Source organism: Bombus terrestris, chromosome 9 (assembly GCF_910591885.1).
Source record: "Bombus terrestris chromosome 9, iyBomTerr1.2, whole genome shotgun sequence".
Classification (NCBI taxonomy): Eukaryota; Metazoa; Arthropoda; class Insecta; order Hymenoptera; family Apidae; genus Bombus; species Bombus terrestris.
Genome location: NC_063277.1, coordinates 15,527,765 through 15,555,052, shown reverse-complemented (window position 1 = coordinate 15,555,052; position 27,288 = coordinate 15,527,765). Strand labels below are relative to the sequence as shown.

Here is a 27,288-nt window from a genome sequence, read left to right as displayed (position 1 = left end):
ATATTACAAAGTTACACAAATATAATGTGATGGTTGATATTTTTGGAAAGATTTCTTTTAATATATTTAGAAAGATATTTACTGTACATGAGATGTCTTTGTATATTGCGTTTCTTCTAAAATAATAATTATTACTGTAATCGTATATAATTCTTAGCCATTTAATCGGTATTTAACACTAAACAAACTCCTTGCAATACCCAGTGAGATATGTGTTCCGTGGTGGCGAGGTTTGCCTCGAAAACCAGACCTACCCCCATGGCGTTCCTTCGATTAGACGTAGTGTACACTGGTGTTCTGAAAGTATTCTATAATTCACGAAATTACATATTAATTATTTAAACAATTTCAATCAATTTTACACAAATTAAAATCATCTCATTACCTGAAGTCTGAGTCTATGAGCTTCTACTGGAATGATGATGAGAATTGGTAATTCTTCTATCAGGATTTTTGGATGTGATCTTTTAAGACATTGTTCTTGTAGATCCCATCTAGCCCCTTCCAAATATAATCCACTCACGTAACAACCCTACGGTATTTAATTATTATTTATATGTATAATTTGGCAAAATTCAAATAACATTATTATAAATCGATCAAAATATCAATAGGAATGCTATCTGTATTTCTATTCATTAAACTTTTGAAAACGAAATCAGGATAGTGATGTATGATGAATTATTGGCTACCTGGTCGGGTCTTTCCTCTACGTTCTCAGGTCTTGTAAATCTCGATACTGCTGTGTACGTGAGAGAACGATCCAGAGACCAACTATTTCTGCGACAAGCCATTTGCACGAGAGCTGCTAAATAAGTTTCTGGGATGTGTAGCCCGGCTAACCAGAGAACTATAGGCTCGCTCGTCGAAGACTAAGAATGTTGGAAAAATCTATTAGGAATGATTCTTGTGACTTTGATACAAGATTTCAATATTTTATTTAATATTGAAATCTTTTGCCAGGCGAATTTTATTTTCGACTGAGTATTTAACGAAGAAGAAGAAGAATAATTTTCAATGTTTTCGATAAATCAATAAATCGTGAAATCTATGCTGACTGTAATATCTCACCCAATTAGTGTACTGTTGTATCCTCTTCTCGAAATGTTCGATCCATCCACCAAGATTTTTCCTCGTGTCTGGCGCTAGTATGGCCCATTCTTGCGGCAATACGCCATTGTATAATGCCGCGGATATATTTTCGAGAGTCGTGTCCATTCCAATTTCTCCAGCGATAGCCTAACGATATATAAATACATCTGATAAAAATATCCTTAAAAGATTATCAAAGGAAATCACATGTAGCCTATCACAGGGGAAATTTCACTCTAGCGCGTCTCTTTTATTTCGGAAATCAACAAAGTCGTACACTCGTAGAAGCTTTGAAACGTTGAAAGTTGATTTACGCTTGTACGAGAGGAAAGGAAGTATAGACCTTTCTCAACTGCGTTAATGTCCTCTTCATTACTCTAATCAGTGTATTAAATCTCTCCAATTCTTGGAAAAGAACAATCGTGGTTGGAGTTATCGTTGGACCAAAATGTTTCCTCACTTTAACGAGATCATACTCGACAGGAACTTTATTCAATATGTCTTTCGCAATGTTGTCAATAAATTCATCTTTACTTATTCCAACTCCGCTGACTTCTAAATAATAAAACAATGTTTCTCGTAATTCGGACAAAAAGAGAATTATTTGTAGACAGTTATTCGTAGAAAACTTACTCCTTTTATCCAGGCGTACTAGAGAGAAATACATTTTTATAGCACGATATCAGAACGATAAATTGGAGAATTGAACAATTTGGAACGAAAGCTTGTCAAATTTCTCAATTTTATAATATTAACCCAACTCTAACGTAGCTCATACAAAAATTTATCTTAATCGAAAGATCTACAATTTCATGATTCTGCAGGTAATTTACATTGTAACATAAAGTAGGATTATTCGAGACATCCGCAATATTCTTTTGCCCGCTCGAAAAGAAAAAAATAAAAAATAACAAAGCTTGTTTTTGTTATGAACTCTCCAATTATTCAGACGACAAACCGATTAGTCCCATTATCAAACTACCTTGGTTACGTGCTTACCAGTTTGCGGTTGCAGTTCTATGAGATTGTTCCACATTTCTTTCGCAGCTTGAGTGAAGTAGCCAATTTCGGCATTTGGGTGCAGTCCAAAGACGTCTGGACTGTTCACCAGAGGTAATCCCTCGATGAACTCGAGATAATCTTCTAATTCGCCTTCCGGAGGGATCACGTAATCGACTTCCTCGTCGTGATAAAAGTGGAAGGGTTGAAAGCTGTCGAAAAGGAAATCTCCGAAGTATTCGTCCATGTAAGTTTCGGATACTCGACGATCGTAGCTGTCTATCACTCGTCCACCGTACATTACCTAAAATTTCGTAAAATTTAGAATTTCTTAGCTGAAGATTGGAAAAATAGATGTTTAGAGTAGCTTTTCGTAGACAATTACCTGAATTCGTATAAAATTCGAATTTTTTAAATTTAATCATCGAGAAGTTGTAAAGAAGAAGAAGTTCTACTTAAAATTGTCAAATGTTTGAAAGTTCGGCAAATATCTAAGAACTGCAGATTCTTTAACTCGAAAAGTTTTAAAATCCGTGTCATATTCGGAATATTTTACGACAGGTGATAAAACAAGATAATCTCGTTTAAAACTAAACTACCTTTCTTAAATATCGTAAAAGACAAAGCTATGGCTAGTCATGCATAAAACATACTTCTCCTATTAAATATTTCAAGCTGTTCCAAGGGAGCCTGAGATCTTTCGCTGTGAACGCCTTGGTTAAATAAGTGTTCAGAATAATACAGCATACATTGAAATCCGATTCATTGAAATCGTAATTTATATTCCAGCCAATCTTGTCGTATCTCCTCCTCTCCTACCGGGCGTAATCAAACAGTCAATTCATCGTAATATACGAGACTTCGCTCTTACTCGGTTAAGCAATACTTGGGTTAATTCTGGTCTGACTCACTTGAATAACCGCGTGATAGAAAGCTAATACGTAAATTAAATGTTTGTAGGCAGGATGTGCACAACTTTCAAGCATTCGAGGCCTGATTTTTAAATAAGTGTTCTGGAGATTTAATTTCAATCCACTAGGTGGCTCCGTGACCACTAAAAACAGAAATTGAACATTATTTCACAAAAGCTTATTTAAAGGAAGAAATGGCAAAGAATTTGTTTACTCTGAAATAACCTTTCAAAGATTGTTGCAATATTCCGATAGGAAAAGTAGGAGTCGGATCGGTCGTGAGCCACAACCGGAAATCGGGATGAGGCTTTCCAACCTCGTCCAACAGTTTCTCTAGTTCTCTGGTGAAACTTAACAGTAAATGACAATTTTGGAACATTAACCATTGTCCTCTAGACACTGCAACTTCTAACAACTCTATCGCAGTCTGAAACGTCAAATTGAAGAAAGTATGCATCAATTTTTCTCAAAGTCTAAAAAACTTGGGTCCTACAGGGGTCGGTTAAATAATTAACAAATTAAATAATCTACCTTCTCCTGGCCCTGTCCAAGGGACAAATATTTGAATCTCCCGCCTCCACAACCGTGTTTGTCTGCCAATTTCATTAGTTCCGAGGAAGGATCAGATCCAGGGCTTAGAATGAAAATAACAGGCATTGTAGGTGTGCTTTGTTCCAAGATTAATTCCAGACTAATATGTGGGGGCGTGATGTATTCTTCTCCCATAGTCTCGCTGATGTAATCGATCACACTGCGATAAACTCGATCGACGCGGAAACAGCGTATCAGCATAAGCTTCTCGAAGGGTTTTAATTTGGCGGAATAGCCCAGAGGAAAGTCCACAGCCTCTGGGGCGTCCATGTCGTACCACTGAAAGATTTTTATTTAATACCTACATGTTCTTTAAAATGGTAACATAGAGTTTATTGCGTCTGAAATCAATTGATAATATTGCAATTTCCATATTTAGAAGCAACGCGGTATTAATTAATCTGAGAAATTTTACGATTCTGTCGAATGATTCGATGAAAATTATAAGAATGAACGTTCGAAGAAACAAGTTTGCTCGCCACTTACAGCTTGCCAGTCATCCGCGTGTGAAGCCAGTTCGTCCGCAATGTTTCCAAACGTGTGTGGAAAATCGTTACTCAGTTTCAACAAATCCGCCCATCCAGCAGCTGGTAACCATTCCGTAGGATTAATTTTTGGCGATTTTTCCAAAGTGATACTTCCTTTAATGAAAAATTCCAATTCCCGTTGACTGACGTTCCCTACACTTTGCTCCAATTTCGTGCAAATTTGAAACGAGAACAATAATTTATGCCTTTCGAAAATTCCCGTACAACCATAGTCGTACACGTTCTTCGTCAGCATTGGGATAATATTCTGCAGACGACGTTGCAACGTTGGATCCGGCAGCGCTTTCCTCAGCGAATAAGTGAACACCTCCACGTAGCTGATCAGAGAATACTGATACATCGGATTTACCATGGCCATGTCGGCCAAAACGAAGAACAATAACGCTCCTCTTTTTGCCACTGATCGATATCCATCTCGGAGCTTGTTCACGTCAGAAGCTGTCACTTCAGCTAGATATAACTTCCTCATTACTTCTGCAGCGCTAGATTTCGTGCTTTCCAGAGTTTCGATCAGCTCGATGTTATCTAACATATTGCCTTTATTCGTAGCAATTTCGAGAAGTAAACTGTCTTCTAACTGTTTCAAGAGGTTCTTGTTCTCGCTGGTCTCGATGATCAAGCTTTCTCGTTGTTCCTCGATGTCTGGTCTCTCTGTTCGAACGACCACTGATAGTAGTTGATCCTCAAGTCCCTGGAATTTGATAGTTTCATTTCTTTAATTCTTTTATTTTTATACGTGCAATTCCTAAGTAGTCAGATATTTGTTTTCTAGCAGAGATTCTTTTAAATCGTGGTAACCATTGTTTCACTTCGTACTCCTTTCAGCAAAGGTTCTTTTTTTATTAGACATTCTACTAATCTTTTGAAAAGAGATTTTTCTAAGATATCCGAACTATCGTTTCGCTTTAATTTAAGATGGATGGAAAGTACCATTCGTGGATAGAGCGGAGTATTTATTTAAATTTGCAATTATATTATAGGGATAATTGAAATGAAAGAAAAATGTTCAGAACGAACCCCTAGGGTCACCATGTAATTGATCACGGTGGTCTTGGCATATACAGCAGGATCGAATATGGGATTCGACATCTTCGTAGTGAGATACATCCTGAATTTCGGATCATAATCCACTTCCTTATCACCGAGGAGCACGAACGTTCTACCTCCCACATCTGCAATAAAATTTTATCTCCCGTATCCATTTATTTTTAAACATAAAATACACATGAAATACTTTGTATGTTCTTCGATAGGACGTTATCTAAAACAGGATCAATTTCATCGACGTCTTGAAATAGAATTGGAAGACCGTATTTTATTGCAAGTTCCACTTGCTTCAAAAAGTCTGAATCAGTGAACGATAGGATCTTTAAATTCTTCTTTTGTTCTTTCTTTTTGATCCAGTTCAGAGCTTGTTGCTGAGGATCGATGCAAACAGGGAATCTCGATGCTCTCGTAGTTAGAATTCCGTTTTGCACGGATAGTTCATCAGGTGGTAGGCCCTCGGATGTCCATCTTAAATAAATCGTCTAATGTACCTTTCTATTATTTATGAAAATAAAAAGAAAAGAGTAGAATAAAAAATAGCAAAAAGGCAGAATAAAAGTATCTTGCTAACGTGCTAATTTCAACGTCACTGCTTAGCTCCGTCTGGATCTTGAACGTATCCGTGAATGGAATTTCTTTTTGCACTATACTGTTCCACCAGTCGTCGTATACCATCTGATTCCTATACTCGTAAGAAAATGGTCCACAATATGCAAGAAATCCAGCGGAAAGCAAACAATTGCCAGTAATTTTCTCTATCTGGCCATGCAGCGTTTCCAAATCTTTCTTCCATCGTTCATTTTCAGAGGACAATCCGCTAATTAATTTATCAGCAGCTATTAAACGCCTCTGAAGCAAGTCTGTCTCTTCTTGCAATTTTTGTCTTTCTTCCATAGCATTCTCATATTTTATATTCAAATCGGCAATGGCTCTCTCGAGTCTCCTTAACTCTCGTTCTTCCCTTTCCAACGCCTTTCGTGCTCGTTCCGATTCAACTTCTAATTCCTTAACGCGTTCTATCTTTGGTTTCACCTGAGAAAATACGACGGATTCAACGTTGAGATAAAATTTTCACTTTTACTTTACTTCGTTCCATTCAAATTGGGAACTTTGGATATTAACTCTGTTTCGTTAAAGTTACGAGTCTCAGACATTTATTTCGCTCGTTCATTCTAATTTATAGTTTTCCTTTTCTCAAAATTCCGTGTTTCAACCGTGCTTTGTTAGAATTACGCGTTAGAGAAATTTATCTCGCTCTTACAACACGTTGAAATTTAAATATCGTACCTCTCTGAAAACGGCACAGTAATCTAGCACAGCGAGTACGAATCTGTATAATCCGTACCCAGCCTTGCTGATGTGCTGCATTTGATCCAATTTAGTAGTTTTCTTTAAATGAGCTTTGACTGCTTGTTGTTGTTTCAAAGTGATTTTATCGCAGTTCATCTCTTGCAATTGTCGTAGAAATGCCGGGTCGCTCATCATTCCTTTTGCACCTTTCCAAGAAATGTCCTTTATGCCTCGCAGCATCGCTACGCATTCCGAGACGATTTGCACAGGTTCCGGCGGAGTTGCAAACGATCTAAAAATGTTTTTAATATTTTGTACATTTTTTACGCGTTTAAAATTTTTCATATGTTTTTATATCTATTTCGATGTTCCAAGGAAATAAATTTCTGCTAGAAATTTTATTCGAGAGCTGTGTTTTCCCAAAGGAAATTAAAGTTAGTAACGACGTTTACTCAAGTTTCTCTAATGTTTTTCCAACAGTACAAGAAATTAAATTTCTGTTATATCTTTTTAATATATATATTTTTTATATATTTGCAAAACAGAAAGAAAAGTTAACAAACCTTATTTCAGTAATGTCTGCTTTCTCGAGTTCCCCAAGGGCCGCTCTGGCTGCATCTAAGGCAGGTTGCGCGTCAGCCAACGCCTGTTTAGCTTCCGTTTCCTCCTTGTCGATAATCTTCCTCTGTTCTTCTATCGCTTGTCTTTCCTGCTCGCTCAGCTGTTTCTTTTCCATCGCGATATTCGTACTTTCTCCTATGGAAGCCAATAGTCGCTCGCAGTTTCTCGTCTGATCAGCTACTTTTACCCTTTGCACGGCCAGAATTTGATTTAACTCGTTCAAAGTCACCGATGCCTCCGCGATCTTCTGTAGACCTTTAAAATTAAAAAAAATACAATTTCACATTTTAGTAGAATATTCCCTTGAAGATATTTTACGATGTAATTGCGATCAATTAATTTCTCTGACTATTCTGAGCGTCGATTTTTAATTTTTAAATTCAATCCTTCAGTGAACAGATAATAAACGCGGTGCAAAGGTTGAAAGCCTTTGCTACGAACCTCCGGAAAGTCGATCACATTGTGAATTTATGTAATCCCTTGTTTCTACCAACAGAGACAGATAACTGTTTATAAAATCTAAGTAGTGTTTAGGAGTCACGTAATTTCTTCTTCGTAGTATCGTTTGGAATTCCACCGTGTAGTCGCAGACAGTCTTATGAGTGAACACCATATGTTCTACTAGGGCATCTCTGTAAGTTTGTGATACGTTTGGGTGCTGAAAAAAATTGTACAATTCATATGTTCTAAATATCACTGTGGATTGTTTTGCATTTATGAATAAAAGATCTTTCGAATTGGATCGTTCAAAATTGACCAAACAATTACATACGTCTCTGAGAGTGACGTTAGCCACGGAAACTAAAGCCTGTTCAGGCCAAGGGAACATCCAGTCTATGGTGGTACTGTTCACCAGACCAGGATAACTTCGACATCTTGTCCTTAATAAATCTCCCGATGGACTCATTGACAACGCTATCCGTAAATTTTGAAGGCTGGTTTTCACGAAATATGACCATACACTTTCTCTGAAGCATAGCAAGAATACCTCTGTTATTTGTCTTTTCACGATCGAGGGGTCAAAGTAATTAATACGAAACTATTTCATTCTTTTCGTATTAATCTCTGTTCCATAAATTTTCTCGCCCAACGAATTCGATTGGAAAAACTGTAAGCAAACCTGGTGACACCGAAGCCAGCATCTACAGCCTGATTTCTGCAAGAATTGACGATTTCGTCCTTATCTTCGTCGGTAAACAACGCTGGTACGACACCGGTCATCAGCATATTGTTTACCAACTCCAGAAAACTTTCGTCGATGACATGAGCAGATGTAAATAAAAACACGATTCTCTGATTGTCTACGCCAACCTTGTTGTACAGTATTTTCATATCATCGCGAAAAGAAGCTTCGTTGTAGCCTCGAGATAGACTAATTTCAAAAATTTGGAAGTTGGCTGCGTAAGCTGCTAATTTGATCACCGATTTCTTCCCACTTCCACCGATGCCAATCACCAAAACGTGCCCTCTGTGCATTCTGAGTGCACGGTGAACTCTAGTCAAGTGCTGGAGCGCATCGTTGAAGAGAACCATTTGCAACGTGGTCGCGCTTCTCTCGTTATAGTCTTCGTAGATCTGAAAATCAATTTTGTGGAAAATAGTTTAATATAAGGTGGAATGGAAATAATAGTACGACCGAAAAACGAGGTGATCTTCTGGGAAAATGTAAGCAAACAATGCGGTATAAAGTTTCTTTTGTATCTGATTTCACCCAAATAACAGTAAGTGGTCGAAATTTTTGTTTCCTACCAAGAAATGTTAATTACCTCTAGGAACAAACTGTAGACAGCCTCGTAGTCCAACAAATCTTCGTAGAATCGTGGTTCCCCCTCGTTAATCGCGTTTCTAAAATCACCAAATAGCAGAGGATCCCTCATTACATATTTGATAACATCAGGCTCTTCCTCCCAACGTTCTTCGATCTTCTCTTTCACGTATGTAGCTACGATACTCACGTCCTACGATCGAATTCTAATTTACATACGAAGATTTCCTTTCTTTCCTCTATTACTTACGTCTTCGTTTATCAAACGATCGCATATAATTCTGGCGAACTCGTTCCTCCATAGTCTAACGATCTGTGTCACTTTTGGAAGATAATTAGGATGGCTTTGAAGAAGCCCAGCCGTAATCCTCGACAAATCTCGCATATTAAAAATGTAATGGAATTTATTCGGTGTGGGTAATAGTTCCGCGGTAACTTTCTGAAGAAATAGGAAAGTGAGATATTGTGTCTGGTTAAATTTTAAGAATCGAGAAAGGAGCAGAGTGTTAGGTGATCAGTCGGTGTAAGTCAGTCTTTCGTTAAAGGAGAAATACCTGATAGAGGTCCAGAGTGATTTGCACCAGGGTTCCTGCAATTGCTTGCACTTCCTCTGAAAATGTTTGCAAGTGTCCGCTCAGTATGCTTGTGTAAATGTAACAAAGTGTCTCATTTGCTGGAAATATAACGTTATAGACGGAGAACATGGAAATGAATCTTGGATCCACTTCGTTCCTTCCACCACCAGGCTTTCCCATTGCCGCTAAATAACCTTGTAAAATAATAAACCCTTCATAACCCGAATTTTAAATCGATATAATGTTGATAGAGAAAACTCGGTAAATCAACCTACACATATCTTTCATGTACATTAGAGAAAGGTCCTTTCCACGATCGTAAAATCCACCCTTTTCGAACAAAAACTTGAGAAGTGCGATAGGTTGCTGGGTACCATAAGTGTCTACCAGTGGCATATTCATGTCGTCGATGAAGAGTAACAACTTTTTACCAGCAGGTGGTCCATAAGTTTCCCTCGTTCTCTTTTCCACAACAGCCTCTATATTTTTTTGCACGTCCATCGAAGTTGTCCTCGATGAGAAATTGATGAGAAGTTGATTCTAATGGAAATAGCATCAGAGATCGGAGAGGTGAAACGATGAGGCAATATATGTATATTTGATATTGGATTTTTTATGATAAATTTCTTCTTTCCTCTAAATTGTTTCTTTCGAGTTAAATTGATTAATTTTTTGTCGATTTTTTAATTCATTTTTAAATCCTACGTATATCCTAAAACTTACGTATTTCTCGATGCTGAGATTTCGAAGAAATTCTTGAATTATAGCGGTTTTCGAAGTACCAGTTTCGCCAACTAAAAGAGCTGGTCGATCTCGTTCGTTCATCATGTTGACGAACCACGTAGTTCTTAGAGTGTCTATGGTAGGAACCAAAATATCGGAGAAATTTTTCTCTCTGTCATGGACATAATTAGGGACCAGAGCTCTCCATGGGATCCATATATTCTTTCCCAAATCCAAGAAATAATCGTACAGCAATTTCTCCGTCACTGGTATGTATCCTGGTGATAATTCGAGAATTTATTCATTTTATATTTATTTATTTTAGTTAAACGAAAAAGATGATAAATTACGATAGCATCGAGTTCAACGTGTCTTAAATTGTCCAATGAGTCATTGTCAAATTGCCAGGAATTTGAACACAAATTGACTGGCTGACGATGGATATGTATAGCAATAAAAATATCGTTAGTTTGCGAAACTCACGCACAGTAGCTCGTTTTTCAACGGTATCTTGGACAAGCATAAATCCAGAAGTTTTCTTTATGTAATCGTCAAAGTCAGGCCTGTTTTCAATCACCAGGGAGGCTCCTAAGGACCAGTAGCAAGCTTGAATGTACATCGCCTCGAGAATTTCCCCCCTGGAGAATAACGTTTCTGCCCTTATTTCTTCCTCTTCCTCGGTCTTGGTAGTAGGAGTTGGTCGAGTATCCAGAATAGCGAGCAGACCGTCGAATACGTAACAAAGTTGTATTACCTGAACGAAAGACGGTCACTAGTAATTCTACACTTGATTTTTGACATAATTTGAAGTAATCAAGCAAAGAAATTATATATTATCAACGTGAACCAGATGGGAAAATTTTGGATAGAGAATTAGAAAATTGTAGGAAATTTAAGTTAAATTTTTTGAAATTATTCGAAACGATTCTTCGGTTCTATTTTTGAATGCTACATATTCTTAAATCTTGCGATCCAAATTTTCCTCTTTTTCCATATTAATCGTAACACTCGATTAAAGTCCATTAATACTCGATCTTGAATCGTACAAATTCTTTCCCTGATAAGTTACAAATGGCTAGATCGCAGTTTCTTTTTCGACATTCTGCATTCACATAAAAGGACGAATTAATTAGCGTATAAAAGCTTAATTGCTACCATGTTCAGTCCGGTTTGTGGTATGATCATCTTAAGCGGTGTAACTTGTTGTAACCCGAGCATTCCTTCTATAATGAGAGCTATCCCGCCGTGCACGTATTTCTCGCACATTCCGCTCAGTAGCTCCTGGTCCGATTCGCTCTTGCTCCGTATCCATTTGTCCATGTAAGGCTGATAACCCAAGTTTTTTGGGTCTACGTACACCATGCCGGCTCTGGATACAGTCGCTGGCGAGGCGTACTGCAGGTCGCCTACCTTTTATAAAAAAAAACTTCAGTGAAAATCGTTATTCAGGCGACCAACGAGTTCTCTCTTTCTGTATCCTATTTAATTTAAATCGTGTCACGTAAAAGTAATACGCGATCGATAGATTTAGTTACAATCACCTCGAACAGTAGACTACAATGATTCTGCATCTTGATTCTTTCTTGATTGGCCAGAGTTAATAATTTGTTATCGTCCATCACGGAATTCATATTCTCGATCCATTGTGGATCTACGTCACCGTCGAACAAAATATATTTTTTCTCATCCTTGTTCGAGTTCAATGGTCTGTTCACTTCCCGAAAAATACAACTTAGCAGACCGTCTGTCCAATCGCGTGTCGCTGGATCCAACACACCATAAAGTTCGTTCACGGTGCACGCCTGTGTACAATTTTATTTATTACGTAGAAAATAAAACGACAGGTGTATCGATCTTGATCCTAAATATATCACGGACTTGTACAAATGGCATATTTCTATTACGTGTTCGTGTTATGATCGTGAACTTTGAGGAGTTAATTATAGCGATGTAGTACCTTTGGATTTAAAATGTAGAGTTTGGTAGGTCTGTCGAGACGAGTTTGAGCTTTGCAAAGAGTTTCAATCACGACGGTCTTCCCGCCTCCTGTCGGTCCAACCACCATTGTCGAGTGTCTAGTCATCATTACTTCGTATAGTTGCACCACTTTGTCAATCTGTGTAGTTGGGACACTTTCATGAATGTTTGTTATTCGCTATATTACGCAATTGGAATATCTACGATACTGATGGAATAATACGCTCCATGGTAATTTTCAGGAAGACGATTGTAAGTGTCCAATGATTTATATCTATATCTATATATATCGAGAACTTTTTATTTTTTTTATTTTCAAACCGTAACGTATCTTTGCACATAGCAGATCGTCTTCTTTGTTCAACTATCTAAAATACTGTTTTAGCCATCAAACGATATGAAAATCATGAAATCGACAAATATAAGTTTGTTACTGTTCTTACTCGCGTGCTTTTCAAATGAAATTGTTCGAAAGCAAAAGATACTACCTGCTCAGACAAGATAATATATCGTTGCTCCTCTAGTACTTGATTAACAGCGTTGTTAAAATCAGGATAATGAACCCTCGGACAGTCGAGGTTTGGGAAGAGGTCAGCGATTAATCCCAGAAACAATGGGACGTCGTCGAAAATAAATTTCGGCAAATTCATGTCTCGAAGCGCCCTCATGAGTACCACGTCTTCAGCCAGGTCACCGGAAGTCCTCTTCAAGTGGCCGGCCATATTGAGCACGGATTTGAGTGCTCTCAGACCGAAGTCGTAGTGGTTCTGCTTGCTCAGTTGTTCGCGTGCCAATTTGTACAGAACAGTCATCTTCTTGGCTAGAACTTTGGCGGTCAAGAAGCCGGAGCTGAACAGCTTTATCTGGCAAATCAGCTCGTTATCCGGAACTATGCACACCACTGGCCTGAACAGCGCTTTCACCGATTCCGGAAGTTCCGTTCGACCCGCGTACCCTGGATTCATTGTGATGAATATGCCTACTTTCGAGTCGAGCACTATGTCTTGCCCCTCGAACTGCGGTTGCAGAGAGTGGTTAAATTTAATTAGACGTAAATTTGGTTTATTGGTACTGGTGACGAGAGATGACAACGAAAGGATAGTGATAAATATCGAAATACATAGTCATGAAATTTTTAGACTGACTAATTGAATTTGATGTATGCGCTAATCTACGTACTGTGGTAATTATTACGGTAAATAGAGGCATATCGATTCAATAAATTTAATTCGATTTATCTCTCGTGTCGTGGGACACGCGCCACGAGTAAAAGATACCGGGCAAACTTATTATTTGTTACCAATTTTTTATAGAAATATTCAAGACAAATTATTGTTCGAATGTACTTGCCATACGTATCGTTGGATTTATCTCGAAATGTGACATAAAATAGCGACAATAAAAACATGCGACTCAATTAAAAAAATTAAATTGATATTGATACGTTAGAGAGAATAAGATGATTTATTGTACATGATTTATACGTAAAAAGATAGATACATGATGGAAACAGCGAGCTCTTTAAAGTATTTAAAATACTAGATAAGAAGTTTCGGAGAAGTTGCAATATCGTTCCTTTATATTTTCTTACCATAAATCTTGATGCTTTTGCCATCAAAGCGGAGCGTATAGTTTGAAGCTGAGTAGAGATAACCGATAGGACAGAAATATCGATGCGATTAAATTCGTCAAAGCAACCCCATACTCCGCACTGTGCCAGGCCACTCAGTGTGTTTCCTATCGCCACATAATCCATCCCTTCACCGCAATTTGTGACGATGCACAGTAATCCTAACGCCTTCGCCAAGTCTTTCGTGGTCTCCGTTTTTCCCGTTCCAGCAGGACCTGAGGAAATAAGAAAACATCTACACTCTTGGTATTTTTTAAAGTAAATACCAATATGTACTTGATCCCCCATTCTTACTAGAAAAAATTAAATTTGTTGGTAATAGTAATAATTATATCTATGAAATAAAAATTTGAGAAGTTAGATCAGGATTGTTAACAACCGCTAAGAAATAATTTCGTAAGTAGATATTTTTAGAAATCACTGTGTCTTCTAGAATATATCTGAAAGAATTTTTCAAAGTCTTTTACTTCGAATTCTGTCTTATAAATTATTCGTGATTAATTAATTAATTTTCAACTATATTTTCCAATCTTAATGTTATCGTCTTTCTTAATTTCATCGCGTGAATCGCTATACCTGCAGGAGCTCCACCCAGGTGCATCGAGAGAGCTTGTGTGATGGTCAAGTATATTCTGTCTGTCAAAGGTGTAACAACGAGTCTTCCATTGAGTCCCATGTACTCGTAGCCGTATTCGAATGTTCCTGTGCACTGGTACATCCAAACATTATCCAGATCGTGAACCCAGTAAAACCTTTGCAAGAAATTTATACTTACGTATGAAATGTATCGTATCTCTTTTCTGATACGCGATACAAATTTGTACAGATATTAAGCGTCATAATTGGTACTTAATAGGAATAGAGAAAATAGAAAGGATAATGAATAAAAATAAATAAGAAAAATAGGAACGAATAAGAAGGAACCTTAATTGACTTTCCCACTCGAATTCCGAAGGATCCATGATACTGTCTCTGACGAAACCTTCCACGATATCTCTCATATGAACATCGAGTGTTAATACCATGTCGAATTTTTTTCTATCATTGTTCGTCAACGTATCACCACCCATCAGTGTTACCACTTCGTTTAATTGATTGTTCAGTTGCTTCAAATACTGTAAACGAGACGATCGATGTATCCGAGTCTTCCGTATAAGAGAATCTTATTAATTCAATTCAAAGAGAAGCGTACATCTTTCATTGCACGCATCTGTCCTTGAGACATTTTCTCGAACACGTTCTCCACCTCCGCTGTCCACCATATTTGATCAGCCGCCAGGATCATCATTCCTTGGAAGTCTAGCATCCATCGTGTCCTAGGTCTTCTGACCTGGAGAATTCCATTCGATTTTCTTAGATCAACGTTACAGTATGGTAATTGTGTAGAAAATGGTACACCTCGTGGATCTCAATAATTTTGTAATATTGATAGCACTAAATCATACGGAATTTAATGTACTTGGATGTGATTAATTAGTACGTGAATACCATAATAAATACAATGGTGTCTAAATACTTTAAGTAGCCACTGTATAACTGTAGCTTAGTTTTCATTTTAGAGAAGTAGAGAAAAATATTTTCAATACAATGATATTTCTACCACGCGTCGTATTTCCAAAGCTTGTAGCAAGCTTGGTGCAAGTATAAAAATTCCTAATTTCCTGTAGTAAATCCGCTGAAGTAGACTCACCTTCCCATAATCGTAGATAGCCTTTTTCGTCAAGAATCGGTTCGATCGTTTCATCTCTTCCAATGCAAGCACCATCCATTCTTCGATTTTTCCTTCGGCTAGAACCACGTTTCTAAAGTCCATTACCTCTTTCTCGCAAGAGATCAAGCCAGTGGCTATCACGCGTTCGGTATTGTTTATTTCGAAACGGAATTTGTCCAAATTATCGAACATCTTGCCCACGTGTTCTTGAATGGCGATGGGTTCACCGCTCCCAAGGATGCTCAGCAGATCGTCGTCACTGAGGAAAGTGAATCGCGGGAAAACTGCTCGTTTGCTGTTCAAGTAATTTGTCAGCGACTTCTGACATTTGTCCAGTGCAAGAATCATCGATTCGAACTCTTCTTGTCGACCTGGATCACGGATATAATTTATTTAAACTGACTTTTTTAAAGCGTTGTTCTTATTTTGATAAAGTGGTTGTAATCGATCGAAATCGATCAAAGCATTGAAATTATATATTTTAATTTCTTGAGAATTTTAATTAGTTTACATAATTTATGTATGCAGAGTCAGGGTTTTTCTATCAAACCAAATGATCTAGTTACAATTAATCTGAGCAGTTTGTTTCAAAATTATAAAACGATTCAAATAAAACAATTTTCCCTAATTTTACCTTTAATCGTGCAACATTGGAGAACGTTCAGCCTCTTCGACGTGTCTGTCATAATTTTCTTAAAAGATTTGTCAATTTCGTCGAACTTCTTCGCTTCGTCTGGCAATTGGAGTCTTATGTCACCGCCTACGAAAATGCCCTCGAGATATAGCCATTTTTTCTGCAATTGCACCCATAATTCGATAACCTCGGAGATCGTGTGCATCGTGACTTCCCAGTTTTGCACTGTATTGAGAAAAGGGCCGATGAATTGAGAGGCTGCCATGCCATTCACGTTCATCATATTGTCTTCTAGAATCTGATTTAATTCGTCTATTGGTCCCAAAATGAATCCTCGATCCTCGGTACCTAAAAATCGTGCATTTCGTATCACTTCATTCAAATTTAGTTCTCATATTATCCTCGAAGTTTCGTACAAAGCACGATTTTATGTCGATCTCCTTTTCAATTTTCTTTTGTTAATTTTCTTACTTTATTTACTTTTCTAACACTCACTATAATATTGGAAGCAAAGATTTACAAGGCGTACCTTTGTAATGTTTCAGTACAGTAAATTCCATGTTTTTCCAGACTTCAGCCAAATCTTTTAAACCTCTTTCTATGGCGAGCTCTTTCACGGCATTCGTCACGATTTCTTTGGCTATTTCTTGGTATTTTCCTAATTCCATAGCGAACATGTTCTTCAGGGTGAATCTTAAACGTAAATACGCAAATTAAAATTTTAAATTATGAGCCAACAGTGACCAAAATTTCCCTTCGATCGGAACATCATTGGGGATGAACTCACCCTTTCAGTATCTCTATTTCTTTTTCCCCCATGTTTTAAAAGATTCACATATATTTTAATAAAAACACTAGGTCTTGCGTTACTATGAACAGTTAGCAAAATAAAAATTCTGTAAAAAAACGAATTAAGCGTCGCTTTAAGCTTCTTTACCACACAAATTTCAGAATAATACTTCTAATCCTACAGCTGTAATACATAACACGATACTCGAAATACAATTATGATTGGTCATATAAAATGATCTTAATATTAAACTATTTCCTAAACCTAATTATAAAACCTTCCTTATATCTTTTTCTAAAAAATGTACAAAACAACCAAAAGCTATCTGATTTCCTATTTTATCTATCGGATTCAAAATTTCCTTCTATTTCTAAATTCCTCTAAAAACACTTAATAACTTAAGACACACACGCACACACACGCATACGCACGCACGAATCCACTTTGAAAGCATCATAAATATTTCGCACAAATTTGACACTTGTCCATCCACAATTTTGTCATTTATTTTTCACCACCATCGCACCTGTCTGGGTCCATATCGAAATGTCGTCCAGTTTTCTCCATTAATTGCTTCCAGTGTCTCTCCCTCATCGCCTCGTTCTTTAATTCGATGAACAGTGGCACAGAATTTTTGAAGCTCTTCATATTCGCGTCTAAGGCCTGTCCAACGCTGAGATTCTTCACGAATTTCGAAAGTTTGCGAAATTCCCTGATGAAATGGTCCATCCCATCCATCAGCTGTTGAGGATTCAGGTTCACCCAAAGCGTCTGCGCCCATACGTCCCTCATACTTTTCTGTTTCTGGTACAATTCGAATAATAATTCCATGCCCTCGTAGTCCTTTTTGATTTTTAAGAAAACCGAATAGTCAGTCGCTGGCAGATCGAACAGTATTTCGGAATTGATCAGGTTAAGCCGTCGTTCTTCGTATTTTGCGATCAGTTTTCCGTATTCCTGGGCAATTCGGGAATAGAAATTTTAAAATAGAAGAACGCAAATCGATGAAAATTGGACGCGCAAAGAGTTTGCTTCAACGGTCTATGTCAAATGTATTATTTTCATCTTGCAATAATAATAATTAGTTTTAAGACCAAATAAGATAATTTTCAAATAATTTTCTATTGGTTAGCTCTTTCAAATAAAATAAAAAGCGATTTAGATTTTATATACATTTGAGTTTTAAATGACACGATCGGATTGTTCTACAGTGCGAAGAAAAGAAAAATATTAGAATATAAAATTGATTTAGCAGTATTGTTTTTAATTTATACGAAACAGAAGATGTCGATAAGAACAAAAAGGAAAAATATGAAACTCACGTCCATCTTGAGCAGTCCAAGTTCAAGATCCTCACCGACACTGCCAGGGCCATTGGCCTCGAAGTCTGCTGCGAACTCTTCGAGTTCTTTCACGAATGCATTAATCTGCTCTTGCGTCATGTCAGAAAATCTATCAGAAGTACTTGCTAAAGTGGAAGCTCTGTATAAAGCTCCCAAATATAGAGACTCCCAGTCACGTTGCAGAGTGTAAGCCAATTGTTCGTCTTCCTCGGGGAAAGATATCTCGTGGCTGCGCAAAGTTCGGAAAGTTTCCTGAAAATTTCATATATTACAATCATAAAATATAACACAGTTGATTTCGTTCTTACGCGATTTTGATTTAGTATGATTTTTATAAAATCACCAGTCAGATGGTATACGATCACACTCGAGAACATTCTCTTATTTCTTCAGATATCTTTGTTTTTACATTTTTCAAAAGTATAATTAGCATACGAAAGGAGAACCAAATTGCATATTGAAATTTTACTGCTCCTTTCTATTTTGAAATTTCGTAGTGGCATTTTTATAAAACAAACCTGATAGGTCGTATAACGAACTTCTGCTTGAATCGCTGTCTTTTTTATGTCGGAGATTGCTTGCATGACAGATGTGAAACGATCTAATCCAGTGATTACAAGCTCCACTTCGCTTCGGTAATTTTCGATTATCAGATGTAAGCTGTTCATATCGTGAACCGTTTGGTGCAGCAGAAAATGACCGAGAACCTGCTTCCATTCATTAGCGTGTTGTTTGATACCAGAAAGCAGGAAACCGAGATTGATGCTAATTAACAGAAATTATTATCAAGTACGTTAATGCTTCTAATACGATTGCTCGTGTTTGTACGCATTTTTAGGAAATTTATATATATAAATATAGAGAATATAGATACACAATATGCGAAAGTAAATCTTTCCTAACGTACCAAGTTAGTATGAGAATTTATCCTTTGACTTTTTAAGAATTAGAGTAATCTAATATGAGGCAGATATTACCGTACGCAATAAAGATCGTGATAAACATCCATTTCAGTCAATTCCTGGAGAATATTGTCGTAGAAAGAGAACTTATCATCGTATTGGTGGAGTGTAGGTTCGGTTGCTGCGAACTTTTCAGCAGCTAAATTCTTGTCGAAAGACCATAGATTGCTATACTTCTTCCACCTGTGCAAATAGTGCCAAGCTTCCAACGCTATTTTATGCGCCGACCTTTGAACCATTAGTATATTATCATTCACTACCTACGCAGACGTATTCACAAGATTATACACTCGACATAAACAACAAAAATGTTAGTTCCTACATTGGCAAATTTTAATCCGTAAAATAGATAATCACAAATGTATAATCATAATTATAAAGTTATGAAGTCAGAGAATCAACAGAAATCGGCTTATCGTACTTTTGCCGCGTAATCTTCAATTACTTCAAGAATAGAAACAATCATAATCATAGAGAATATAATTATTGGAGGAGATTGAATCAAATGAAAATTATCGAATTGTTTGTAATTTAAAAGTGACATCATGTAGGGGACATTGTGTTCTTAAATATTTGCATTTATATTTTTCACTATCTGTACTGATTTTACTTTGTCGAATTTTTATCTGCTCCGATCTCTTTTGATTTTATCAAATTCCATTGATTAAATTTTACGAATAATTTACTTTAATACTCATGACGTCCTCAAAGAATGTCACTGTAGCGAAGTTTTCGTATTCGTTTTTCGTTTGCGGTTTGCACTCTAAACAGGTGCCGTTCATCCATCTAGGAAATAATTTCAGCTTCTCCAATAAATTCTTCACGTTCTGTAGTATTGTAGCATAAATTTCACCAGGAGATGGTCTTATAACAGCTTCTGAAGCTATTAAAATTGCATCCACTTGAAACATCGGTTTGCATTCCATTAGACTTTTGTTGAAACACTCTATGTTCTTCAGTATACATCTGTATAATTTATAATATTGTTATGGGATCGTTTCTCATGATTCATTACGCTCTAGACGATATTCTATGAGATTGTGTATCATAAATTTAGTACTTGATTTAACAATTTTTAAGATAATTTTTATTAATTGATAAGAAATTAATTTTCTATTGCGAGTTCCTCATCTGATTGTCATATATTAGCTTGTCCCAAAAGTTTCTTTCGTTTCATAAGTGAAATGATAGATGCACAACATTTTTTATTTTATATTACTTTATGGATTTATGTATAATCCATTTTGTAGTAATGGAATAAAATGGATCAAACGTAATTCAATAAAATAACATAAAACAAAAAATGTTATGCATCCTACTATTCCTTTATAAAACGAAAAGAACTTTTCGGACAACCTGATACATGTAACCAAGATTGAGAAAATTTTATTCGAAGCAAAGCTAAGAAGTAACAATCTGAAACAACGAATTACTCCGCTACTTAATTATTTTTATCTTAGAAATAACATAGGGAACGTAACTTTGTTTTGTGTTAAGATGAAACAAGTCGTCTTTAAATAATTTTATATTTTAATTCGTTGTTTCAAGTAAAAACCGGTTGAATGGTTTACAAAGGCTTACGTGATAAAAGAGCAAAATATTTTCTTTTCGTATTTCTCGTAAAGCAGCTGCATAGATGGGCTTTTTCCAGTGTACGTTTCCAATACCAGACTTTCCAATTTTATCAGTATCGGACTCGTTGACTGATATATCGTGGACATCGCGGCAATTAATTCGATTCTTCGATTTTCTATCTCTTGGAAATAAACCTTCGAAAAATAGGAAAAAGAGAAACGTTTTCAATATTTCGCTTTCCTATTTACTTTATTCGTACCTTGAATGGCAAAGTGTTTCGTGCCGAGAGGAATATCGGGCGCGATGAATAAAATTCTAGGAGGACGATTTGAAAAATAAATGAAAGGAAATATAAGAAAATACCTTGCAAGGCATCAATTCTTCGCTTTCGTAGATTCTCAGCGGAAGAGAAAAGAGATTGTAACTCTGAAGATCGTTGTTTATTCTGTTATCGAGATCGCTCTTCATGTGGTTCACCTGATCCACGATCGAGTTTAGATTTTTCAATAATTTTTCACAGTCATGAGCGTAGTCAGAGATATTTAAAGAGTTCCAATTAAAACGCATTACTCCAGGCTGAATATGTTTCTCAACATCTAGCAACGTGTTTCTCAATAATTGTATCTGCGATGATAAATAATTCGTTCGTGAATTCCTGCGAGCTATTTCTGTCTTTCTTAGTTAAAAAATCCTATCTACCACTTCGAAATCGAAGAAAACCAGAATTTTATCATCTTCTTTGTGCCATCTCTGTTTTTCTTTATTCAATTTAAAATATTTAATCCATATATTTCAATATTTCGATATATCTTTAAATACGAAAGAATCCTAAGTAGGATATTTTAACTAAGTGGGACAGATTCATTGAATTTAGCGAATATGAATATTTCTGTATTATTTCGTACATCAGCTTTGTCCATTTCATCGATCATTCTGTTGTACTGGTTGGTCACTTTTTCCATCAATTCGAGATCGTTCCTTAGTCGATTTTTCTGGATACTAGCATCTTTCACTATGGGAATTAATTCGAAACCTAACTGCTCCATCAACTCAGCCTGCAATCGAAAATATAAAATATCAAATACGAATTAACAGGAAGCGAAGGAGAATTTTCTCAGCATACCTCGTGAATAATTTCGAAGAACTCCCAATCGAAATTCACTTGAAAACGAAGCTGACACTCGACGAGAATCGATCCGCTCATAAATTCCATCCAAGTAATCTTTTGCGTTTGGACAGCCTGCTTTTCCGAAGAAGTAGTCCACGATTTTTGATCTTTGTGGGATTGAAGCGATGCTTTCACCTCGGCTCTCGTGTCTGACTTAACCTGTCCTCTGGTTCCCACAGAACTAGCCGTCTCTGTCAGAATGATTCATGAACTATTAGAAAATCTTCGACAGATGGCCTAATATCAAAAAGATTCTGTCACCGATGCTTGGTTTCGACAACACAGGTTCGGCCTTCTGAAGAGATCCCTGAGGAGTTGATCCAGGTGATCCAAAATCTCTGCTCTTTTGTCCTTTTGGCAAGTGAATTGTCTGCAGATTCTTCGTGCTTTTCTCGATATTTGGGAATGTTAATACACCTGTAACAAATTTTTCTCTTCGTTAAACAGATTTGAAGATACAAAATAATAAAATGTTTCGTAGTAAAATTAACAATTGCTGGGACATTGCTTAACTCCTGACTCATTTGCATATTAACTTTTTTGCATTAAATTTTTCTGCGCGTGATCGTTCTTTTTCAATCAAAATTATCTCGTCTGTATTTCTCGTTTAGGGTTTCGTTATTTCTCTTCGTTATTACGAATTAATTATTTCGACTACTCTGGTGACTTTAGTGGCGAGTCGAAGGTTGGTTTATGTAAAATTGTTAACCTTGTTCCGGTTCAGAACGTTCCATCTTCAGGATACTCCTCTTCATGGTGTCCAACACAACGTACTGGGCCTTATCTGCCCACGATTGGTATTTTGATTCCTCGTACGCTTTCATTTGTTTGGCCACCTCGTAGTATTGACTGAAAGCTAGAATCTTCAGCTTGCTGTGTTTCAACTCTTCAATGTTTTGGATGATCAAGACTGGTCTTCTTAGACGGTGAAATAACTGTCTCACCCAGTATATAGCGCCAGCCATTGGGGGATGGTACGTTAATAATGGAGGATTTTGTTTCCCTAAACATAATACGATACGATGATTGTTAAAAAGTCGAATATTTCGTACAAAGTAAAGAATTTTTATTCGAATAATTTAGCAATAATTCAGAAATAATTTATCAACAATTCGTCAATGATTCAATTTCTTGTAGCTGTTAATTTGAGACGATTATCCCTTTGACAGTGTAACTTTGTCATAAAATGACAAAGAATTCAGTCTAAAGGATTTCGAAATAGTATTATCTCTTTGTACCAAGAAAATCTTTCCTGCGTTTCTCTTATCAGATACGAAAAATACAACTGCAACTCTTTATAGCAAATTAATTTTAGTTTGCATTAGATAGGATGATATTAGGTTGTCCGAAAAGTGTCTTTCTTTTACAGTAATTTTTATCTTGATAGAACAAAATGGATCATACGAAATTCGATAAAATAATATAAAACAAAAAATGTTCTGTATCCATTATTTCCTTATGAAACGAAAGAAACTTTTCGGATGACCTAATATTTTAAAATATTACAGCTATAATACCTAACATATTTAGTGTATAGCCTTTAAGTATAAAGAAAATCCATAAAGTACATTATAATATTTCTATTATCCAGATTATGTTAGCTATAAAATTTGATAGAACGCTTACAAACTAATTTTCTAGTAATACACTTCAAGATTTGCTAAAACCAAAATAAATATCTTGCCTCTATTGAATATCCCCTCAACGATATTAACTTCCTTGCTGAATTGTTGCATGATAACGTCAAACTTTCTCAACAACTGTTGATGAATTGTATCTCTAGTCTTGGTTTCCTTAAACTTGAGCAACATATGAAGCGCATCTTCCGCGCTTCTCAATACCAGGAAGCACTCGTCGATAAAGAACTTAGCCTCGTTCTCCAGGAAATGTACCTCTTCGTAAAACAAAGACATAGTAGCTTCCCAATTTTCTTTGTTATATTCGTCGAAAATATTGAAGTCTGCGTCCAATATTAGGACGATCAATCTATCAACACGTTTTATTATAGTGTCGATTTGAGCTGGATCACTGATGATCGATTTTAAATCAGGTCCAAAGATATTGTGAAAGTCTCGAAGAACGTTCGCAACCTGGTTCAAACCATCGCAAACGGAGGCAATGTATTCAGTTCCTTTAAACAATCGATTTTGGTCGAATTCCCAGCGCATTCCTCTGCCAGAGATTTCGATATCTTCCCGATTCTTCAAGTAAGCTTCTTTCCAACTCTTCAGCATCGCGCGTGCGTCTTCCGTCTGTTGTAGAATCACTTTCTGAGGTTTTCTGTATTAAGAATGCAATTTCAACATTGTGTCTATGTTATGGAACAAAATTAATTAAATCAATTAGACATTTTTATCTACTGGGCAAGAAAAAAAAGAAAATTTGTAAACAAGTATTTCTGTATACATAGAAAATAGAATATAGCAATAAGAATTAAACATATAAATAATCCACAGAGTATTGTTCGCTGAAATATGGTAAAATGTTGGAAATAATTCGAAAAGTTCGTTGAAGTTGAACTTACTTGAATAGATCTTTGATGGATAAATGCTTTATGACAGTCTGACAGAGTTGCCATGAAATTCTTTCCATTAGGCCAACCATTTTCTCTTCGCAGGAGTAATAACTCGAGAGAATCCAAATCATTCTTATTCCCTCCATTAGCTGAGGAATGGCTTGACTGATTGTTTTGAAGCAATCCGACTCTGTCATCAACTACGATACATCTTAGTTATTATATTAGTTATCGAATGAACTTTTAATCGAAATTGCACGACAATGCTTTTCACCTTGAAGTGTCTTAAAATAGTCTGCAAAAATCGATTATTATCCCTGGCTTCGGTATAACATCTCCATAAGTCTGAATAAAAATAATCAAAGTTCGAAGCGATTGGCGAAAGGACATTGCTCAATAAGCCCAATATTCTTTTGGCCATAGGACTTTTTAATTGTTCCACCAGCATTAACAATCCTACTTCTCGATCCTTCCAATAGTCACACTCTGCTAGTGGACCTCTACCTTGTGGCACTTTTTGTTGGAACGATTCCACCACCTGTATATTAAATAACGTGATATAGACGTTGAAAAGGTGTCTAATTTTCTTGACATCAATCTCTCGGAAGAATTTCATTTACCTTTTCTATGTGCACTCCCCACAGCATAATCACATTTTCCAGTTGCTCGATCACTTCCTTGTTCTTTTCTAACATCTCGTCAGTAACATTAGGATCATCGAGTTCCGGTATATTCGGCATCGTCAGCAAAATATCGCCCTCGATGTTTTCCAGTGTCCTGACGAACAGTGACAAATTTATTCATTTTCCTTTTTTTTAAATTTATTTCTATGTTAGAACTTGATAAAAATTGCAAAGTTACTTTTATCGAGATGAAAAATAAATTGTAATCGAATATTTCTGTAAAGCTTCACGAGATTTTATAAATCGCGAAATGTTCTCTCCTAATAGATCCCGAATATTTACGCCTTTGTGGGAAATTTCAAGGTGTAAAAATATGTAGACTGTTCAAAATACGTAAAAACGCGTATGCATTCGAGGTTTATCGACAACTAACCGCGGTCTATCGAATAATAAGAAATTACTAACCATTCGACGTTAGATATTAATTTATCTAAATAATGTAGGATATCGATTTTGTTCTGATCGGCCGACACGCGTACAATTGGCTCTTTGGACACCGTTTTGCTTCCAGCTCTTTCGAAATTGACTACAGTCCTGATGCGTTTTCGTCTCAGTTTTGCTCTCTCTATCGTTTGCAAATGTTTCGGTTCTACTATTTCATCGTCATCGTCGTCGTCCTCGGCGTTTTTATCAGCCTCTTTCTTCGCCATGACTATAGATATCCTGCGGAATTCTGACGGTCTTCTGAAGATTGAACTCTGCTCGACAATTTTAATAAATCATTTTTATCATATAGGTTCACCATATTGTAAATCTAGTTTCTTACTAATGGAATCCGTTATTATCTAAAAAGTTGAACAATTGGATAAAAATCGTTTTTGTTACGAGCTACGTATAAGTAACACATTATGCACAGGTTATATATCTTTAAATATTTTAAATGAAATTCAGTATTTTTATTAAAGAAAGTAATATTAGATACTCGAGCTGCCATGATGTCCGTCAAACTCTGAGGACGTTCCTCGTCTATATCAGGTTCTTCTTCTTTGAGTGCGTCTGAAAGATGTGGTCCTCTGAATTGAGCTTGAACCAATGGTTTAAAAACCTAAAAAAAAAAAAGAAAAAAAAGAGAAGAAGAAAAATAGATAGAATTTCCATAACTATAAATATGTTTACGAGACGAAGAAGGATACGAATTTTACGAAAAAAGAAACAAATATACAATGGCTGTCAAAAGTCTGTGATCAAAGTATACTTTTAACATATATCATCGAGACAAAGAATTTCTAAGATAAAAATCTGTCGTGTAAAAGTTTTCGCAAGCAGAATTTTATCGATATATAATTTAAAACTATAAAATAAATGCACTGGTGCGTTATCTGAACTGAAATAAAATTACTGAAACAAAAATATATATTATTGCAAATATGCTTTTCTACCTCAACGAGCATCCTGTTCAACGAAACCAAAAATTTCCCCTGTAGAGATCCAACTACCAAATACTGCGTTATTTGTTCATCGCAATCGATGTAAGAATCAAAGTTTGGTATACCCTCGTCGATAGTCCTCAGGAAGTAGAATAAAGTAACGTCATGCAAGTCTGTTCTGCTACCATCCACTTTACCGCATATCATGTGCAAGTTTGGTATTTTTCGTACTTTTTCCACTAGTTTCTGTGCAACAGATTTTCCTTTCGTTTCTTTCGTATTCAAAATGTATTCGCGTTTTAATCGACGAAGGATAATGTCGTACGCGGATGTAATCGAGTACCTTGGTCATAATATATTTGTGTTCTTCTCCTGGCGGCGGTACGAAGCCTGGAGTATCTAAAAATTAGAAGAACCGGGATCGTTTCATCGAATATGTTTATTTTATAATTGCAATAACATTCGTGTAATTTACCGATCGCGGCACTTTTCTCCGAGTCTTTCGTCTTAAAAATTGTATCGCCACTTCCTATCTCTTTCGCTTCTCGCGAATCGCCTTCTTCTCCTTCTTCCTCCTCCTCCCTTCCCTCGTCTTCCTCCCCTTCGTCTTCTGTATCTTCCGTGTCCTCGTCGGTACGAGTACTTATCATTGATTTTTGCTCCGATTGAATTGTCATCGTGGATACCTCGACTTGACGCAAAAGAGCAAGTGGATCGAGCTTGGACGGTTTTGCTTTTGTTTTCTTTACTTTTCTTTTCTTCCTTTCCTTC

At 36.5% G+C, this 27,288-nt stretch overlaps 1 protein-coding gene across 1 annotated transcript; it reads right to left on the bottom strand.

Annotated features, from left to right (window-relative positions):
• Window positions 1–22: 22 nt before the first annotated feature.
• On the bottom strand, window positions 23–27,194 carry LOC100642216 (dynein axonemal heavy chain 10). Its single transcript, XM_048408485.1, has 57 exons — window positions 26,993–27,194; window positions 26,861–26,916; window positions 26,530–26,763; window positions 26,073–26,195; window positions 25,556–25,848; window positions 25,088–25,244; window positions 24,742–25,005; window positions 24,477–24,667; window positions 23,637–24,232; window positions 22,662–22,955; window positions 22,214–22,369; window positions 21,908–22,143; window positions 21,690–21,839; window positions 21,148–21,408; window positions 20,791–20,978; window positions 19,896–20,175; window positions 19,225–19,469; window positions 18,766–19,012; window positions 18,227–18,499; window positions 17,431–17,861; window positions 16,644–16,807; window positions 16,115–16,462; window positions 15,460–15,851; window positions 14,962–15,099; window positions 14,694–14,884; window positions 14,346–14,521; window positions 13,731–13,984; window positions 12,628–13,155; window positions 12,120–12,278; window positions 11,704–11,964; window positions 11,318–11,572; window positions 10,646–10,916; window positions 10,163–10,440; window positions 9,715–9,979; window positions 9,419–9,633; window positions 9,115–9,303; window positions 8,866–9,057; window positions 8,220–8,674; window positions 7,872–8,067; window positions 7,541–7,757; window positions 7,042–7,354; window positions 6,476–6,770; window positions 5,760–6,220; window positions 5,376–5,656; window positions 5,159–5,313; window positions 4,080–4,832; window positions 3,534–3,872; window positions 3,228–3,429; window positions 3,003–3,145; window positions 2,745–2,906; window positions 2,092–2,395; window positions 1,726–1,743; window positions 1,436–1,647; window positions 1,072–1,239; window positions 693–872; window positions 386–532; window positions 23–308 (listed from the first exon to the last, which is right to left on the bottom strand). Exons 1-57 carry the CDS (start codon window positions 27,192–27,194, stop codon window positions 162–164), a joined length of 14,301 nt encoding a protein of 4,766 aa, XP_048264442.1. The 3' UTR covers window positions 23–161.
• Window positions 27,195–27,288: the final 94 nt, after the last annotated feature.

Bases quoted from the DNA above. Each gene is read 5' to 3' on its own strand.
- LOC100642216 (XM_048408485.1), bottom strand. From the start codon at position 27,194: ATGACAATTCAATCGGAGCAAAAATCAATGATAAGTACTCGTACCGAC. The intron at 9,980-10,162 runs GTAAGTTTTAGG...TATTTCCATTAG, and splicing joins ATCTCAGCATCGAGAAATAC to AATCAACTTCTCATCAATTT. The intron at 3,873-4,079 runs GTAAGTGGCGAG...AAAATCTTTCAG, and splicing joins ACGCGGATGACTGGCAAGCT to TGGTACGACATGGACGCCCC.